Source organism: Mastigoproctus giganteus, chromosome 7 (assembly GCF_048544385.1).
Source record: "Mastigoproctus giganteus isolate SK-2022 chromosome 7, ASM4854438v1, whole genome shotgun sequence".
NCBI classification, from domain to species: Eukaryota; Metazoa; Arthropoda; class Arachnida; order Uropygi; family Thelyphonidae; genus Mastigoproctus; species Mastigoproctus giganteus.
In genome coordinates, this window is record NC_143581.1 from 40,707,031 (window position 1) to 40,727,954 (window position 20,924).

At 37.8% G+C, this 20,924-nt stretch overlaps 1 protein-coding gene across 6 annotated transcripts in view; it reads left to right on the top strand.

Annotated features, from left to right (window-relative positions):
* Positions 1-20,924, top strand: part of LOC150082840 (solute carrier family 35 member H1) — a 146,805-nt gene that overhangs the window by 18,737 nt on the left and 107,144 nt on the right. For all 6 annotated transcript variants that reach the window (XM_090376857.1, XM_090376858.1, XM_090376859.1 and 3 more), the window contains exon 3: positions 16,004-16,154. In XM_090376857.1, the coding sequence (XP_090232983.1) occupies positions 16,004-16,154 (151 nt within the window). The remainder of the gene's footprint in view (positions 1-16,003; positions 16,155-20,924) is intronic.

Here is a 20,924-nt window from a genome sequence, read left to right on the forward strand (position 1 = left end):
CAATGAACCAAGACCTTATACCAAAGCAGGATCAACTGTAGGAATGAGAATTAAGAATTATAACACAAATATACAGAAAATAATCCAAATTAACACACAACGGGCGAGAGCAGTGGCTGACCAGATACAGACCAAAGACGAAAACATGGATGTCATTATAGTCCAGGAACCGTATACACATCTAAAGCAGGTCGCAGGGTACCTACACAATTACAAGGTGATCCACATGGATGACGACACCCGGTGGTCTACAGTTCTGGTAAGAAACACCAACATCAGCGCAACTAAAATCACACAGCTGTGTACTCCATGGGCTGCTTGTGCACAACTCGGCACAGCATTAGGATCCCTATATGTCGTGGCACTCTACTGCAGACCGGGACAAGATATAGACTTTACAATCGACTACCTCTGATGCCTACAGGATGCCAAAGTCATCATTGGAGCTGATGTCAACTGCCGCTCCCCGGCATGGCACAGCATCACCCCAGACAGGCGAGGAACTCGAAGTGGACAACTCTTAGAAGTCTACCTTGCAGGATCCCATCTAACTGTACTAAATCGACCCCACCATCTGCCGACCTTTTCGAGCACCCTCTGGGAGGCCAGAATTGATGTCTCCCTGGCCACCAGGAGTATGGCCGGACATGTGACTGACTGGAGGGTGAAGCATGAACCACCTCAGACCACCGGGCACCTTTTCAGTTGAAAGACAACTAACAAGAATAACTCAAACAAGCCAACCACAAAAGAGATATGCAGACTGGACACTGTATAGAGAGCTGTTCGCCACGCAATTGGGCACAATCCGGAAAACATAAACCCCTGGAGCGGCCCGGATGACCTTCAGAGGGAAACTGCAAAATTATTACTGAACATTAGTGATCGAGCAATAAAAAGAAAAAATCCAAAACCTGGCGCAGTACCATGGTGGACACCAGAAATTGCTGTACTACAACGACAGATGCAAAAAACAAGAAAAGACTTCCAGAGAGCTCGCAGAACCTGGCCTGAAGATGAGGTGGGGGTCCTGAGACATCATTACAGAGAAGCTAGGAACCGTTACACAGATACTATAAAAAAGTAAAAAGCGTTCCTGGGAGCACCTAATGTCTACTTCTGGAAACACTGACCCCTGGGGCATAGTCTACAAGGTGATAACCAATAAGGTCCCCAGGGGTGAGGTTATTAGTACTACCAGGACACTGGAGGGAAACCTAACGACCACCTGGGAGCAGTTGATGGGCAACATACTGGACAAAATCTTCAAGGAACCAGCAATACTAACCATGCAAGGACAAAGCAAACTATATCACTTCGGCAATCGAATCCCCCTTCACCCTTGAGGAGCTCAGTGAGGCTGCCACCAAGATCAGAAATTGCAAATGCCCAGGACTGGACATGATTGAACCAGAGATCTTGAAGAAAACTGCAGAATTTGCACCGCACTTACTCTATACAACAGATGCCTGGAAACAGGCAAATTCCCCACAGCATGGAAGATGACAAACACCAAGTTAATAATTAAAAATCCTAACAAAAAACCGGACTGCCCAGAGTCATATAGACCTATCACACTGCTCTCAGTGGTCAGCAAATTATGTGAGAGACTGCTGCACAAGCGAATCAGAAACCACTATGAGAGGGCAAACCTGGCAGCTAGGAATCAGTTCAGATTTAAGCCAGGTTCCTCCACAGTGGATTCACTTGGAAACCTGCTTCAGAAGGCACAGGAATGCAGAAAAAAAATACCTACTAGTCATTTCAATTGATTTTGCCGGGGCGTTCGACTCACTATGGTGGCCGAGTGACCTGAGCAGACTAAGGGAGGCTGCAGTCCCTATCAACCTATACAAGGTAATGGAGGACTACTTATCTTGCAGGAAAGTAGAAATAAATGCCAACTACCAAAAAGTCACAAGATCTGTACACAGGGGCTGCCCGCAGGGGTCTCTCTTGGCTGCCCGCAGGGGTCTCTCTTGGGGCCACTCCTTTGGAACATGGTCCTCGACGAGGACCTGGGGCTGGTCGGGACCCAGGCCTCTTTGTGGACGACCTTATTCTTACCATTGAGGCTGACTCAAGAGCCCAACTGGAAATCACAGCAAACCAAGCTCTACAGAAACTACAACACTGGGCTACAAGAAACCAGTAAAAAATTTCACCGACGAAAACCACATCTATTCTACTAAAAGGAACCCTGCAAATACAGCGTCCACCCCAAATTAAAATAGGCCATTAAACTTGCCAACCAAATGAAATATCTAGGAGTTATCCTAGATAAAAACTTATCCTTTCAACCTCACCTACAATATATAAGGACGAAGATAAGACGTTACTCGGCAATGGTGGCGAGGGTTACGAGAAAAGACTGGGGATTAAAAAAAAAAAAAAAAACACTAATGTTGTATTATAAGGCAACCTTCATCTGTGCGATAACTTATGCTGCGGCAGTGTGGTACAGCAAAATGACGCTTGCAGTCAATAGGAGAACTCTGGATCATTTGCAAAGGACCATTTTATTAACAATGACACGAGCATACAGAACAGTAAGCACATGTGTTGCAGGTGCTTGCTGGAGCGCTCCCCCTTGATTTGGAGGCTGTAAAAGCTGGCTTGCTCTTCCTGCACGCCAGGGGGGGGGGTCACTGCCACCTTCCAGGATTTCATAATTGACCCAGCAAGTAATACAAAAACAGAAAAAGACTGATTACAGGCCTACCTACTCCCAGAGTGGCAACAAAGATGGACTGATACAACAAAAGGAAAAATCACACGAAAATTCTTCCCGACCTCAGCAAAATATATCCCAAGCAACTGGCCTGGTACTTTCCGGGGAAGCACTTGACTTCGCTGCTTACTGGTCATGGCCCCTTTAAGGAGAAGCTGCTTGGGTTCGGCCTTGTTGAGGACCCCAAATGCATGTGTGGGAAGTCGAGAACTGGAACCACATGGTTTACGACTACCCAGAATACGAAGATCTCAGAGGCATCCTGATCACAAAGATACACTACCATCCGAAAGGACTGGAATCCCACTTCATTGACACAGAAGAGGAATACAGGGCACTTTCTCAATATGCACAGGATCTCTTCAAGAGGAGAAAACTGCTAATTACCATAAATCATGTCTGACGAAAGACCACCACAAGTTAAACTGTAGAAGACTATAAAATACCATCCAATGGAGTTACTACAGAGAAAAACCTTGAGACAAGAAAGTGAAAAACACAAGGACAGGGCTTACCCCATGAGCGACTGGACTGAAATCGACTCGACACTGAAGAAAAGAGACTTAATGCAATGCAGCTGCCAAACGGCATTTGCCGACTTGAAGAGGGTGCCCTAGACTCCTTCATCTTTAATACCCCTATCCACGGGGGGGGGGGGGGGGGGAAGACAGTCTTCCTGTCTCCCCCCTCCTCGCTGTTCCTACTTTCCCTTCTGGTGGGGCATGGGCATGCCCCACTGTGACTTGGGGTCGCCTCCTCTCTCGACTCCGTGCTTCTGTCTTTTCGCCCCCAGACTTGTCTCCCCACCCACTCTACCTGCACATACACAAGCGAATGCCCTACACGTCGGAATTGGTTTAGTCGTCTCCAAATTACGTTTTTCGCCCATACACTCAGCCTTTCAGAAATTTAGCATTATTCCTCATCGAATTTACCAAAAAAAAAAAAAAAATATATATATATATATTTTTTATTTTTTCTCTCTCTCTCTTTGTGTTTTTTAGGTGCTAGCCGCCAAAATCTCAGAAAATTAAGCAGCAGGACCTGCCAGAGTAAATCTTAGTCTACTGGTGTTTCCTGGTCTGCCTCCACGGAGCGAAAGTGGGGCAACGTTGGGCCTCAGTAGGGGTCCAGTGGCTAAACGACCAGGTGAACAACGGGACACAACACGACACTATACATATACAATATCCATACACTTTTAAATCTCTGGCATTTCCCAGCGAACTGGTTCACCCATAATGAAAACAATGTGGAGATGGGGAAAACCCCTGGTGCCATTTGACCCTAAACACATTACACTTTATGCTGATTGAACTCTGCACTGTTGAGATTAGTTTATGTACATGAAATAAGCTTTTGAAGTTTGTTCTGATTTATAGCTTTCCCCAAAAAATAATGTTCACATTTAGCTATGAATTCCAGACATTACTTTTCAACCATTATTTATTTTTAGGAGAATATTAAAGGAGTTACTTCTCAACTTTCTGAAATCATGGCACACTGAACACACCCTCACATATAGAAGCAGTGAATGTATTAAGTATAGTTGGATAGGCAGGTAACAAGATGAAAACGAGATTTTTGGACTGTTCCCTAGACAGCTTGCACTCTTTTCCATATTAACAAGTAATACACATAAAATCTAAGGAAGTGCAGTGTTGAGTCAGTTTGGTGTGACATAAACACCGGTAAAGCAAAAATGAGAGCAGGAGTGTGTTGTGGGCCTAATTAGTCTAATGAGTACAACAAACAGTTGTACAGAGAAATAGAATGGGCCAGTAAATTAGCATGTGTAATAATGAGGAATTTTAACTTCCCAGATATTGACTGGAACTTGTGGATTGGTCACTCACACACTAGCAAAATTTTTGTGGTTTTATTGGATGATTGTTTTCTACAGCAGCATGTTTGAGAGGCAACCAGAGAGAGAGATACTCTTTATCTGGTTATCAACAGTGGTTATTCATGCATTAAGAATTTGCAGATAAAGGAACCACTAGGTGAGAGTGATCACAGTGTACTGATGTGGGATTTACTTAAAGATATTACTACCATCAGGGGGAAGGGGTTTTGCTTTCGTAAAGGTGACTACAGTGGTCTCAGACAGTTTTTAAATTCTATACAGTGGGATCAACTGATGATGTTACCAACGGTGAATTCTAAATGGGAAGCCTTCAGGGACTTAATCTTGAAGGCTACTAGGCTTTTCATACCTAATAAGAAATACTGTTCAAGGTTTAGGCCTAAATAGATGTCAGATGAACTAATGACTCGTGACAGAGAAGAAAATGGGATGTATATAAAGTTCATGGGATGTATATAAATTATCAGGCGACAGAAGTCTATGGTAGATATAAGCTATCTGTAGTCAAGTCACAAAGGAGATTAGGCAGGCAAAGGCAGATTATGAGAAATGTCTTGGCAAAGGATGCTAAGAAAAACATCAAGGACTTCTTTACTTATATAAACTCTACAAGGAAGGGAACAAATCAGATTGGTGCACTTGATATTGATAGTTCGACTGTTGATGATCCTGATCAGATAGCTGACAAACTAAATGAGTATTTTGAATATATATTCACACATGAGGAATTCTGTAGGGAAGTGGAGGACAGAAGCTTATTAAACTCTAACAGGGAGCTGAATGATTTTGTAATAACTAAGAGCAAAGTGGAGGAGAAATTGTTGAAGTTAAACATAAGAAAGGCACCTGGAAGGATGGGATCTATCTGGTTATAGTGAAGGTGATGGCAAAAGAAGTAAGCAAACCCTTGACCATAATTATGAGAATATCCTTGGCCTCAGGGGAAGTCCCCATGGACTGGAGATGTGCAAATGTATCCCCAATTCACAAAGAGGGATCTAAGGGTGACATGAGTAATTACAAGAACATTTAGTTTAACTTTGGTTTGGGGAAAATAATGGAGTCACTGGTTAAAGATGCATTGCAGGATCATCTAGACAAGACTGCAGTAATAATTCAGACACAGCATGGGTTGGTTAAGGGAAAGTCTTGTCTGACAAATTTGATTGGATACTATGATGTTGTTACAAAGAAACTGGATTCAAAAAATAATTTTGATGTCATATACTTGGATTTCAGGAAAACTTTTAATACTGTTGCACATGGATGACTACTGTACAAACTGGAGCAGTATGGTATTAAGGGCAAATTGCTACAATGGATAAAAGGGTGGTTGAGTGGGAGAAGACAGAGTGGTAATCAATGGACATGGCTCTTCGTGGACTAATGTTATTAGTGGAGTCACCTAGTGTTGGGCCCACAGTTGTTTTGTATATTTATCAGTGATATTGATGAAGGTATATCGGGCTTAATATCCAAGTTTTCAGATGATACTAAGGGTTGTTAATGACAGTAATGGTAGTGTGCTACTGCAACAGGATCTAGAAAATTTGGGCAGATGGGCTGAGAAGTGACAACTGAAGTTTAACATTGACAAACGCAAAGTACTGCATATGGGTAGAAGTAACCCCAGAGAAACGTACCAACTGTGTGGTACTACACCTAGGGTGGTAAAAAATGAAAATGACCAGGGAGTAATTGCGCTGTCAGATATGAAGTTTTTTGAGAAGTGCAGATAGGCTGCCAGAGCAGGTCATGGGATGTTGTCAATGATACACAGAAATTTTGCTAGCATGGAAAAGGTGATTATCCCTTTGTATAATGCAATGGTCAGGCCATGCCTTGAGTATTGCGTACAGGTCTGGAGGCCTCATTTTAGGATGTATATTTGCTTGAGTGAGTACAGAGAAGGGCTACAAGATTGGTGAGGGGAACGAAGGGGGTCCTCTTACCGAGAAAGGCTTTAAGTTCTGCAAATTGCAAGGTCTGGAGACTAGGCACTTGCGAGGTGATCTGATTGAGGTGTAAAGCCTTGAATGGGTTGAGCAGGCTCAATTTTGATGAGATTCTTCCTCTTGCTCAGATTGAAACCTGAGGGGGCATAAATTCAAATTGAGGAAAGACAGTTGTAGAATGGATGTGTGTAAATTTTCCTTTAGCCAGCGGGTAGTTGATTGCTGGAACAAATTTCCATCTGTCATTGTGGAAGTTGATAGCTTACATAAATTCAAGGTGGAACTGGATAAACTTTTAGAGGGAATGGATGTGTGAAATGTGTTGTTTTTTTTTTTTGCTGTGCTACATGACTTTGCTTTCTTGTATCACATGCCTCTACTACTACTACTGCATTTCTACTTCTAAATAGTGAAGTTTTAGATATTAGCAGTAGCAAGTGATGCAAGAAAGCAAGCTTATCCAGCATCAGCTAGGGAAGAGAGAGAGAGTCTACCCACGTCATTTTTCTCTCTTGATAACACTGGTCGGTAAAAAAAAAAAACCTTTTTCCGCCATGTTAAAATTCACTGTGATTTTTTGTAGATTGACATTGCTGAATTCAAATATGGCAACCATATTGCTGTAACACCAACTGATTTTAAGGGAGAAAGGATTAAAGCCAAAAACTAAGTTTCTAGTAAAAAAGATTTCATATACTTTAAGAAAATGTTACCTGCAGTACTAAATATTGAATAATGGATTTATTAACCTTATTCTGTTTACAAAAATGTTTATCTGATAACAAAGAACTTATTTTGTTGTTTTTTTTGTCTTTTATAATCATTCATTGGTGTCTCCTGTACACAGTTCCAACAGTAGTCTGCCAACATATTTGGACTCCATTTTCCCTGGTATTTTTTTCCAGTTGAGAAATATCTTGGTGAAATTTTCAGTGTTCATCAGAGACTGCTCCCAAGTTTTCAGGAAAAAAGTGTATGTGAATGTGGGAAATGAAGTTTTAATCATATGTTGCATCCCAACTCTGCTAAAATTAGCTCATCCACAATTTCATTGTAATTTTGTGATTTCTCATTTCCTAAAATGTTCCAGCAGACATTTTTGAATGCCTTCCTCTTATTTCTGTTAATTTTTTAGTGAATTTCTCATCTTGGAAAAGCAGTTTGATTTGAGGATCCACAAAATTTCCCTCTTTTATCTTGGCTTCACTGATTCAAGGAAACGTTTGCCTCAAACAGGAAAATCATTCTTTTTTGTCCATCGCTTTCACAAATATTTTTATCAAACCTAGCTTGATGATGTGCAATAGAGTTAAATAGATTTTTGGCTTATCCGTCAAAGGAGGATGCGCTACATTTTTTGGTCCTGGTTTAGTTTCTGAATGGTCTGGCCATTTTTTTTACTTCATAGTGGCAATCCTTCGCTTGGCTGTCCCATTTGCATAAAAAGCACTGTATTCAGTTTATCCACCTCGCAACCCAATCAGCAAAGCTATCACTTTTATTCCATTTGTATTCTTGGTAGCATATTTTTTGCAAAAGAACCTGTAGGTTCTCTTTCATTTCCTTCATGTGAACTGCATGGGCTAATGGTATATATGGATACTTATTTCCATTATGGAGTAAAACTGCTTTCAAACTGATCCTTGGATGTATCAGTGAAAAGCCTCCACTGCTTGGGGATGTGCTCCAGATGTAACTCTTTCATTAATTCCTGGATATTGTTACAATAAACCAAAGTACCATCCATGGAGCAATAGGCTTTATGTTAGATTGTCTCTCTTCCTATAAAAAGACACCTTGACACCCTTTTCAAGAAGATTCCGCTGCTCAAGCCATGATCCTAGCAATTAAGCCTTGCTTTTGGAGAGGTCCAAATCTCTGACCAAATTGTTCAATTCTGCCTAAGTGATTAGATGTGCCTTTGCAGTATCAAGAGTTCAAAAGTCTGGACCTCTACTTGTTCTTGGTTCTCCATCTTTTGGAGACACTTTTTACGATCCTGAATCAGAGGCAAGTCCATAAGTTTCTGGTGGCTTTGGAACTGGCATTGTGTCATCATCAGGAACCGGCCTTAGAGCAGAAGGTATGTTGGGATACTACCGGGAAATCCGATTTTGGATTTCCCAGAAAACCAGAAATATTGGTCATGCAAAAGTAATAATCATTTATGTGGTCTCAAGATTCTTGCCATATCACCAGAACAGCAAAAGGCATTGATCTATGACTACCTCAAAGCCAGCCTATTAATATCCTTGAACATGAGCTACAGGAAATCCTTGGGGCCCATACTTTATCTTGATCTCTGACCTCACATATAGGCTTTTACTGCAATTTTAATACCACTTCTCTGCAAATATAGCAAAAGCTATTGAGCTTATTTTGGCAAAAACTCTACATATTTCATGTACAGTTGAGGTATGCACACATAAGAACACAATTAAGAAATTGTAGATTTTTATTTCTAATTTTAACAGTTTACGATTTACACTAATGCTCATGACACTTGTTTACCAATACAAATTTACTAAAACACCTGTTCGCTTTGTTCACCACTCACTCTCTGAAACACACACTTTTTGGATTACGAAAATGCTTGCTAGGTGCAGAACCCACTTGTGTATATACCAATTGAGAAGTTTCTAGAAAGCTCTCAATGTTTTCAGAGAACTCCATCGGAAGTTCTAGAACCTTCCAGAAAATCCTGACCATTCTTCCGCACATAACAATATTCTAGAACATTCTCAAATGTTGTGGAACGCTCACGAATGTCCTAGAAATCTCCTGAATGTTCTAGAAAAAAAAATAAATAGATAAAATAGATGGAAAAGATGATTAAACCAACAACAGGTCTTTGTTTTTGGGCATTAACCTACGATATTTGAAAACTGAGATTGACGAGAAATTTTTAAGCACATCTGAGTTTTTGAACATATGCAAATCTGTTGAAATTATTTTAGGGAGGAAATTGATGCCAACAAATGTAATTTGTCTAATCCTTCTTTATATTTCTTCAAAATACCAACTTTCACAATACCAGATCGGGGTTTGTTCTTACAATTAATTACTCTCTGGCTAAAAGCAAATTTTTGCACATCTCTTTTGCAACCATCCATTTTCAGTTTAAATTTATGTCATCTTATATGCATCATCCAAGAAAGAGGAACGGCATCAACATTTAGTTTACTCAATCTATTGAAAGCCTTAAACGCTTCAGTCAGGTCTCCTCACAGGTGCCTAATTTCCACATGCTACAATTTGTAGGACTCTGAAGTCTTTCTTGGTAAGAGTACCCTTTTCTCCCCCTGATCTCTACTAATCTTCCCTTCATGCTCATTCCAACAGATCCACATCCTTTCTAAAATGAGGCTTTCAGACATGTATGCAGTGTTCAAGATGCAGCCTAACCATTGCCATATAAAATGGGATAACACCTCTTCCCTGCCCATAAATTTTTCTTATATCCTTGAACAGAGCCCCAAGAGCTGTCCTAGCAGCCTGACTGTACTACTCAGAAGTTCATGTTAGAGTACTTTCACATTGACAAGCAATAAGCATTTTACATTGCTAAGTGAGCGAGCGAAAGCACAATTTATCGACATTCAGTTTTAAAAATGGTATTGTCAAAGCCACTAGAGTATGCAATTTATTGTCTAATATACATATTTAAAAATTTTTTAAACTATTTATATACGCAGTATGCAGAAATATATGCACTTGCACACGTTTGAAATTTTGCACATTTGACTGTTTTTAAACCTTGTCTGGGACTAACAGAACATATGCTGAAAGTGATGATCTGAATTTTTCCTTATCAAATAATATCTGAGTATTGGAAATACTCTGATTTATTTATGAGATAACTCGAAAGTTTATGTAAAAGAACTGACAAGTTCATATTGGTTTGGTTTTAGTGAAATTTGGAATGACTCCACAAATATTTCTAAGTGATCCAAAAAATAAAATTTCACGATAATCTCTCAACTAGGAGTAGAGTTGTTACTGATAAAAAGGAAAAGACATATAGGTACTTTATGCATAAAAGCAGAAGCATCTAAAAAGTGTTTTTTTGAGTTTATGTCAGCCAACTACTTAATATTTAGAGCTGGGCCTTTTATTCCTGCTCCTTTTTTTACTACAATTAATTACTACAATCTCTTATGTGTGTAATAATAAGAATATCGTTGTTATGTGAGTTCACTGATCCTAATTGTAACTATAGATTTATGGTAATTTCTATATGGGAAAAACATATGAAAAGGCCAAGGAAGATGAAGTTAATTTTAGGAGAAAGGATGTTACAGATATCTTGTCACTTCAATCCAGAATGTATCTGTAATGTCTTTTCTCCTAAAATTAACTTCATCTCTCGAAAGTACAGGACAAGACTACACCTTGCTTATTAAAATTTCTTTGTTCAATTTTGGCATATTTCACAAGAGCAAGATGTTTAACACTTGAACAAGGCAGTGAAGTCCAGTGCATGTGTGCAATATATTTCTTGCTCTAGAATCACTTGTATTTTAAAACAGAATCAGCTTCAAAGTGACATCGCTCTGCAGCTTTATCACTAGCTGGCATTGTGAATGGTTTAATTTAAACCAATGGGTAGCAAAAATTTCCCATCACTCTGTTGCTTGCTTGCCTGCCAATGTGAAGGTTCTATATGTTATCCACTGAAATAGATAAAGGGTTGGTAACATGGGAGAACAGAAAGAGTGGTTATCAATGGGCACTGCTCTTCTTGGACTAATGTTATTAGTAGAGTCCCTCAGGATTCAGTGCTGGGCTTGTTGTTTTCAATATTTATTAATGATATTGACAAAAGTGTATCAGGCTCAATGTCTAAGTTTGCAGGTGATACAAAGTGATTAATGACAGTAATCAGGATATGCTATCACAATGAGATCATAAAAATTAGGCAGATAGTCTGAGAAGTGGCAATTGAAGTTTAACATTGACAAATGCAAGGTACTGCATATGGGTAGCAGTAATCCCAGAATAACATATACACTGAAGGTAGTGGAGAACAAGAAAGTTCTGGGTATAATTGTGCAGTCAAACTAAGTTCTCTGAACAGTCCAGAAAGGCTGCTAGGACAACTCATGGGATTTTGGCAGTGATATACAGGAATTTTTCCAGGATAAGGAAGTGATTATCCCATTGTATAAGGCAATGGTTATGCCACATCTTGAGTACTGCATAAGTCTGGAAGCCCCATTTTAGGAAGGATGTGGATCATCCATTGAAATGGGTGCAAAGAAGGCAGCATGATTAATGAGGGTAATAAAAGGCTACTGTTACCAAGAAAGGCTTTAGTTCTACAAATTGAAGCATCTGGAAACTAGGCACCTGCAAGGTGGTATGATCAAATTGTTTAAGGCTCTGAATGAATTGAGTAGGCTAAATTCTGATGGCATTCTTTCTCTTGCACAGACATCACACTTGAGGGGGCATAAATTTAAATTTAAGAAGGATAGTTAAAGAAGAGATGTGTAGAAATTGGCTTTCAGCCAGTAGGTAGTTGATCATTAGAGCAAACGTCCATGTGGAGGTGTAGAAGTGAGTAGTTTAAATAAATTTAGAAGGAACTAAAGAAATTATTAGAAGCATTGAGTAGGTGATTGTGAGGGGGGGGGGTGTGTTTATAGTACCCAAGTACAGTAATTTGCATTTATCAATGTTAAACTTCAGTTACCACTTCTCAGCCCATCTTCCAAATTTCTCTACATGTAGTTGCAATCATCATCAGCCATTTTCAGTCCACTGCAGAATAAAGTCCCCTCCAGCAACTTTCCAGTTCCTTCTGTTTTGTGCAATGGCCATCCATTTACTATCCACAAACTCATGAATTTCATCTGTCCATCTCCGTTGTTGTCTACCAGGTTTTCTCTTAGCTCCTCTTGGGTACCATTCTGTTATTTTCTTAGTCCATCTGTCATCATGTCTTTGAGCTATGTGTCCTGCCCAAGACCATTTTAGTTCTTTAGTTTTGATGTCCTTTACTTGAGTTTGCTGCCTAATCCATGTTTTTCTCTTCTTAACTAACAGTCTGATTTCCAATATAATTCGCTCCATTCTTTGCTGTGTAGTTCTCAGCTTCTCTTCCATTCTTTTGGTGAGTGCCCAAGTTTCACTTCCATAAGTCATGGTGGGGAGTATATATTAGTTCATTATTTTACGTTTCAGACAAATTGGGATATTGCTCCTCAGTATGTGACTATATTTCCTGAATGCTATCCATCCAAAATTTATTCTTCTCTTGATTTCCAGCCATTTATCATTATTACAGCTAATAACTTGTCCCAGATAAGTATATGACTCCACCTTTTCAATTACTGCTCTTTCAATCATTATTTCCCTTTCCGTGGCATACTTGTTCATCATTACTTTTGTTTTAGCCATATTCATCTTTAGTCCAAAATCCTTACTAACTGTGCATAACTGATTAAGATTTTCCTCTAATTCTTTGGGATCGTGGCTTATGACCACAATGTCATCTGCAAATCGTAAATGGTTTAGGTACTCTCCGTTCACATTGACTCCTTTCTGCGACCAGTCTAATCTTCTGAAAGCTTCCTCAAGGGCAGCAGTAAACAGCTTCGGAGATATTATCTCCTTGTCGAACTCCTTTCTCGATTTAAATTTCCTACCATCTTTGTCTAGTCTAATAAACGAAGTAGCATTCTCATATATTTTCTTCAAAATCATAATATATGGGGTATCTATGCCTTGTCTTTGCAGTGCCTGAAACATTGCCTTGTGCTGTATGGAGTCAAATGCCTTTTCATAATCCACAAATGCCAGGCATAATGGTGTTTTATATTCATTTGCTTTCTCCATTAGCTGTGATATTATGTGAAGGTGATCCATAGTTGAGAATCCTGTCCTAACGCTAGCTTGCTCTTTCGGTTGATTCTCGTCAAGTATTCTTTCTAATATGTTAGTAATGACCCTTGTGAACAACTTGTAGATGTGGGATAACAGGCTAATTGGTCTATAATTTCCAATTTCTGATTTATCTCCTTTCTTATGCAGCAAAACTATGATTGCATTATTCCACTCCTTAGGTGCTACACCTTTTCTAATGTATTTTGTGAAGAGTCTTGCCAGTTTTTGTGTCATGTCTCTTCCTCCCAATTTTAACAACTCTACAGTAACTTCATCTTCCCCCAGAGCTTTCTGATACTTCATTTTCTTCAATGCATGTTCTGTCTCATCAGGAAGGATATCAGGTATGTTGTATGTGTTACTAATTTGCGATCCATCTTTCCCACTGCTGGCATCATTACCTCGCTCCTTGTATAACTCTTTATGGTAGTCTTCTGCTATTTGAATTATGCCTTCTCTGCTATTCATAAGTACACCATCGCTATTCTTCAGTTTCAGTATCATTTGTCTTTCTGTATTACTGCTCATGACTGCTGATTTAAATCCTTTTTTTTTTCCCTTAATGCTTGTTCTACTTTTCTTGTGTTAAATTTTCTTATGTCCTCTCTGAGTCTCTTTCTAATGGCTTTGCATAACTCAGTATACTCGATTTTCTCCCTGTCAGTGTTTTTCTTGCTCTTCACTTGTCGTCTTCGGTCCATCATGACAAGTGTTTCTTGACTGATTTTTTTTCTTCTTTGGATTTCTTTTTACCTATAGGTTTCTTGGGCTCTATCACTTTCAGAAAGTTTTAATATTCCTTGTTGATATCTTGGTCCTGAACAGTCTGCAGAAGCTCAAACTTGTTCTTAAATTCCAGTACATACTGCTTTTTCTCCTCTTCTGTTATCTCAAAGACCTTTGTATTATTTACTCGAGTCAGTTTTTTTTCCTTTCTTATCTTACATCTATATCAAATGTGCATCTTACCATTCTGTGATCATGTAGTTGCAATAGCATACCCTAATTCCAGTGATTAACCACCTTTGCCAGTCTTTATCATGAAATGGTGGACAATTGCATTTTTTAAAAATTCATAGATTTCAGTAGAATCTTTAATAATAAGTTGTTGCCTGAAGAGAATGATGCCTGACAAGTCAACAGGCTCATCAGCTTTGGAATGCTGAATTACATTTGATATTGTTACTATTTTTTTTATTTATTTATTTATTTTTTTAATTTAGTAGTTTCAAAAGCTCGTGCTTTCTTTTCCATCTAGAGAGAGCAAATTTTAGTGCTACTAGCGTGTGTGCACATGTAGCACTGGAAAATCATTGTAGTTGAGTAGAGAGAAGAATGACAGTTAAATCACAATTCTTTAAATCACATAAATTGTGGTTTAAAGATTCATACAAATTATTTAGCAATATGTTGGCTTGCCAGTAATTGTTGGAGCTGACAGAGTAATTTTCTCTCTGTGTTTATGCTGCTGAAGATAAACAGTGTCAGATGCAGTTATGACAAGCCCTTTTTAAAAATGGCTTTCAAGCACGTCTTTGAAGAATGGCATTCTGTGATAGAACAAATTTCTGTCTGCAAAAAATACTTGTCATCAGTAGAACAGCTTATAGTAAAACAAAATCTAACTAATATGACAAAATAATAGTAAGAGGTTTATGGCTTTTCTCTGATAGCAATGAAACACTTTACTAGTATAAAGGATGCTTTATGTCCACTATGTAGGCAACAAAGTATCAAAAAATATTTAATGCTACAAAAAAATTAACTGCTTAGCTGATCTAGAAGTAAAATTTATACATGAAGATGTAGAATTTTTGTGCTGTAGATATGATAACAATATTACTGTAGATATGATGACAATTTAGATTATTTAGACAGGATATAAAACAGTTAAGACTGTACATTCCAATCTGTTTTGCAGATCTTATTCTTATGGCAGAAAATATTAATAAATTACAAAATCCTAAAAGCTTGCATATTCAACTTGTTCCTTCCTAGTAAAACTCTTCTCTGCTGTAAGAGAAGAAACAATTTGAACGATTCCAAAACTTTAAATAAAAACTTTTAATTTATTGTGTTTATTATTTCTTGTCACAGGAATAAGATCTTAAAAACAGATTGCTATATATGATCCTAATTGTTTTGTATGGGGTTGTTAACTTAAATTTTTATACCCATAGTTGCACCACAATTCTAAATCTTCTTGTGTAAATTGTATTGTAATCTCCAAGTGGTTACCATTTTCAATCCTAAACTATTTCTCTCTGGCTCTTCAGTATGCATATTAGATAGGAACATTTTATACTTTACACAGAGATTACTAGTTATTACATATTGACTATAGATGAAATGTTTGCTTATACTTTTTTAGTTGTTTATAAATGTGAAAATTAATATTTAAATATCAGTATGGCTTTACTGAAAAAGTAGAACTAATGACTGGCTTTATGTTCAATTATGTAGGGGAAAATGTATTTCAGTTTTAAAATTAATTGAAAGAACAAATTTTAATTGATTAATCACCGTGCCACTATTTTTTTTAATTATTTCATATTTTTTCAGAATTTTCACTTCCCGTTGACAGTAGTAATTTGCCATTTAGTGGTGAAGTTTATTTTGTCGGGTCTAATAAGGTTTATGTGGCAACTGTGTACTGGTCATCCTCGTGTTCTTCTTGGTTGGTCATTATATTGTAAACAATTAGCACCAACTGGTGAGTATGAACAAATATTTTGTAATAAAGGGGCATAACTTTGGTTGACTGAAGACATTAAAAAAGTAAAAGTAGTTGAAGTCTGTGTGTTTGTGTCTGAATGAATAAAATGGACTACTTACCACAAATCTGAAAAGTGTATGTGCATGTGTGGTCTGGTATAACTATTTACTTCAAACTGTGTTTCTTATGTATTGTCAAATTTAATCTTGTTGGTGCTCTCGACATGTGCAAAGAAATATATACCTGTTTAATACTAGACCAAAGCAGGCAGTAATTACATAAGTTTTGATATACCAAAAAAACAACAATGGTATATTTACAAGAATATAATTATTTACAAATTAATTACTTGTAAAATTAATTTAACAGACTTCAAGGCAAAGTGCATGTCATATTGAGTCTTGCTTCTAAGATATGAAGATTGTTGCAGTACTAGAGATCAGCTACAAAAAAGTAAATCTAGTTTATGCCTATCTCTACAACATTAAGTGTTACAAAATAAATCTCAGTTCATGATGCTTCTACAGTTTCCTCCTTTTGTTTCCTTCTTACTTATTAGAGTTCATGTACTAATATCAAAATGGGAAGTAAACTAAAATAACGCTGCTTCATTTGGTCATTACATGAAGCTTTAAATTGTGTTTGGTGTATAATGCTATTTAATTGTGTTATTTATAGACTGTTTTTCATGATTATGAATGTTGGAAACCAGGATAAAAGACAAGACTGCAATCTTTTGTAAGAAAAATAATTAAATTAACAAAACTCACAGAATTGCACACAAGAAGTAATATATCTTCTATGGAACAAACTTATAGTGATTCAAAGAAAATCAGAATTGGGATTCAGAAATGAAAATAAGTTTTATGCCAACATAATGATATGGTCACAAAGGAACTGGATGCAAAGAATAATTTTGATATCATATATTTGGATCTTAGAAAGGCTTTTGATACTGTTGCACATGGAATACTGCTACAGAAATTGGAGCAGTGTGGCACTGGAGTCAAATTGCTACTATGGATAAAGGGACCATTGAGTGGGAGAAGACAGAGTGGTAATCAATGGACACTACTCTTCTTGGACTAATGTTATTAGTGGAGTTCCCCAGGGTTCAGTGTTAGGTCCATTGTTGTTTTCTGTATTTATTAATGATATTGATGATGGTATATCAGGCTTAATGTCCAAGTTTGCAGACGATATGAAGGTTGGCAGGGTTGTTAATGACAGTACTCTGCTGCAACAGGATCTAGAAAAGTTGAGCAGGTGGGCTGAGAGGTGGCAACTGAAGTTTAACATTGACAAATGTAAAATATTGCATATGGGAAGCAGTAACCCCAGAGTAACATATCAACTGTATGGTACTACACCAACAGTGGTAGAGAGTGAAAAGAACCTGGGGTTAATTGTGCAGGTAGATATGAAGTTTTCTGAGCAGTGCAAACATGGTGTCTTGTCATGAAGTTTTCTGAGCAGTGCAGACATGGTGTCTTGTCAATGATATACAGGAATTTTTCTAGCAGGGGTAAAGAGGTGATTATCCCCTTGTATAAGGCAATGGTCAAGTTACACCTGGAGTACTGTATACAGGTCTGGAGGCCTCATTTTAAAAAGGATGTAGAGCTGTTGGAACGAGTACAGAGAAGGTCAACAAGATTAGTGAATGGAACAAAGGGTTGCACTTATGAAGAAAGGCTTAAGTTTTGCAAATTACAGTGTCTGGAGACTAGGCACCTGCGAGGTGATCTGATTGAAGTGTATAAAGCTTTGAATGGTTTGAGCATTCTCAGTGCTGATGGGATTCTTCCTCTTGTTCAGAATAATCACCCGAGAGGGCATTTGAGGAAAGACAGTTGTAGGATAGATGTGCAGGAGTTTGCCTTTAGTCAGTGGGTGGTTAATTGCGGGAACAAACTCCCATCTGTCATTGTAGAAGTTGATAGCTTAAATAGATTCAAGGCAGAACTAGACAAACATTTGGAGCGAGTGGATGGGTGAAATGAAAAGGGTATGTGTTTTTTTTTTTTTTTTTTTTTTGGCTAATGCTATATAAGCTTGCTTTCTTGCATCATGTGCCTTTGCTAATGCTAATAACCAGTATCCTTATAAAACATGATACAAGGTTTATTCAAAAGTATATTCACCGCTATGATATAGTGACTGTAAGCATACTTATGGGATAAGTGATTTAATCTCCTCTGAAATATTATCCTTTTGAGGTGATGCACATAGCTGAACAATTTTTCTACTCTTGGAAGCACTTCTGCAAATGCAATTTTGAAATCACTGAAAGCTGAAGTCATACTACTGTTTATTGTTTGCATGTCATCGAATTGACATCCTTTTGGGTTTCCCCCCCCCTCCTGTTCTAGAAAACAGTTGCATGAAGCTATATGTCATGAATACAATGGCTGCTGGCTGCATAAAATGAACAAAAACATTATCATTGAATTACTTAGAATGTCCTTTATTTCTTAAATATTACACAGCACTTAACAGTAAACAAGAGTACATAATCTTTGATTAGCTGCAGGGCTACATTATTGATCTTCGAATAATCAATTAAAAAAAATTTAATAATGCACAAGTTTGTGCAAATGCAGCATATTAGTACGTAGCAATTCTAAAAAAAAGCTGAAGATGGTATCGTTTTAGTTATATCTCTTATTGTTATTATTTTTTTATTTTTATTATTATTATCCCTATGGTGCAAGGAAGCCTGAGACTTACGCTGCACCAGGCAAAAAAAAAAAAAAAAAAAATTCTGAATTACCGAGAGAGAGAAGTAGAAGGGAATCACGAAGAAAGAGAAGAATAATGATATCCAGCTCAGGACCCTGGGTGTGTGCCAAGCCCATACTCACCAGATGTGAGCCTTCACAGCGAGTTGCCTTTATATTGCACTACTTTGAATAAGTAACACTTGTCTAGTAGAGAAGACTACTGTTACTTATTCTCAGTGGGTACCACCACTCAGACGGCACCGTTTCAAGGCTTGTTTGTATATGTGTGGGATAATAACTCTACTATCTTGTCCCTATTAGACTTAGAAAAGCAAAAAAGTAGAGGGAAAGAGTAATAGTAGGAATGGAAGAGAGGAAAAAATGGTGTAGAAGAATGAAATGAAAGGGACAGTAACTCCTTCAACTCACACCACTTAAAAAACTCAAACTCGTCGAATAGGCAATGCTTCCCCAGTAGAGAAGACTGCTGTTTTGTCAATAGTAGAGAAGACTGTTATCTTCTCTACTATTGACAAAACAGCTATGAAGTATAACTCCATAATATGAGAGATGCTTGATGGTGTATAAAGTGAATTAGACTGAAACACTTTTAGGGGTTAAGCCTCAGGCTGCGAAAGAATTTGACAACGTACAAGTTTGTGCAAAAGCAGCATATCAGTACCCAGCAAACTCTAAAAATATAGTTAAAAATGGTATCGTTTTTAACTATATGAAAAATGAGAAAAAATTGAATATTAAATTAAATATTAAAAATAATAATAAATAAAAATACTGCAGAGAAGTTTTTCATTTATGCACACAGTTATTAGAACTATATTAATATTAAGCATGCTTAGATATACTGAAGATTCTCTGTAATTCAGTGTATGAGTTTCTCATCATTACGATTCAAAATATCCAAAATAAAATAAAAATTCATCTGATACAAATGAGAATTTTCAGGAGCTATTATAATTTAATTAATAAGACGTATGTAACCTTTACTTATTAATTAAATTAAATAACTCCTGGAAATTCTCATTTGTATCAAATGTGAAGGTTACAATAAAATAATACATATACACTTACCGAAGATGCTTGTTTTGGGAATCCTTCCTCCAAGATGTCCACGCATAACCTAATATCACACCCCAAGTGCACTATGCCAGAGCGGAAACAGGAATGATAAACCCTCAGAACGAAACCTCAGAAACTAAACATGCTAATCTTTTCAAAGAAAAATGCTACTGAGTGATTCTCAGTACTATGCCCTTTCATGTCCTCATCACTGATTTGATTGGTGTTATGCTGCATCGAGAATGTCCCTTCCCATGTGCCCCACTGCAGAGCTTCTATTCAAATAGCTCAGCAGGGACCCTGCAGTCCACAGGGTCCCTCCACGCTTCATTTCTTGGTCAAAACAAAAAAACTCTTTCCCTACCCCTGAGATCCGATACTACCGCTAATCCGATACAGTGCTTCACATCTTCTTAGTAACCATTCTAGAAGCCTGGCCATGAACAATGGGGAAAAAAAAAGAGGAAGGAGTATATGTTTCCTACTCCCTGGATTTCCCCGTGAAAATTTTCCAAATCCCTGGATTTCCCCGTGAAAATTTTCCAAATTTTCTTTGACCCATAGGCCGTAGTCAATGTTTGAACCAAAAACCGAACCACTTTTCTAAAAAAATGTTGGTTCGGTTTGCAGTTCAGAAAAAAATCTGTTCAGTGGTTTCAGTTTGGTTCACAGTTCAGAAAAATGGGTGCAGTTCGGTTCACCGTTTGGTTCAGTTCAGTTCAGTTCAGTTTGCAGCTCTGCTTGTAAGGCTGGAGTACTCACTGTACTGCAGGCTTAGGTTATGGGATTTGGGTTATTGGGTATTGGGTTATATCCAGCATTCTTGTATTTACTACTACTGTGATCTTATCGTACCATAAAGCCAAATCATATTAAATTGCCGGTATGAAAACTCTTATAATAGCGTTCCAGTGTTCTCCTGTTTAGGCCCCACTCTCCACGCACCAGGGCCGAGTAGTTCCTGATC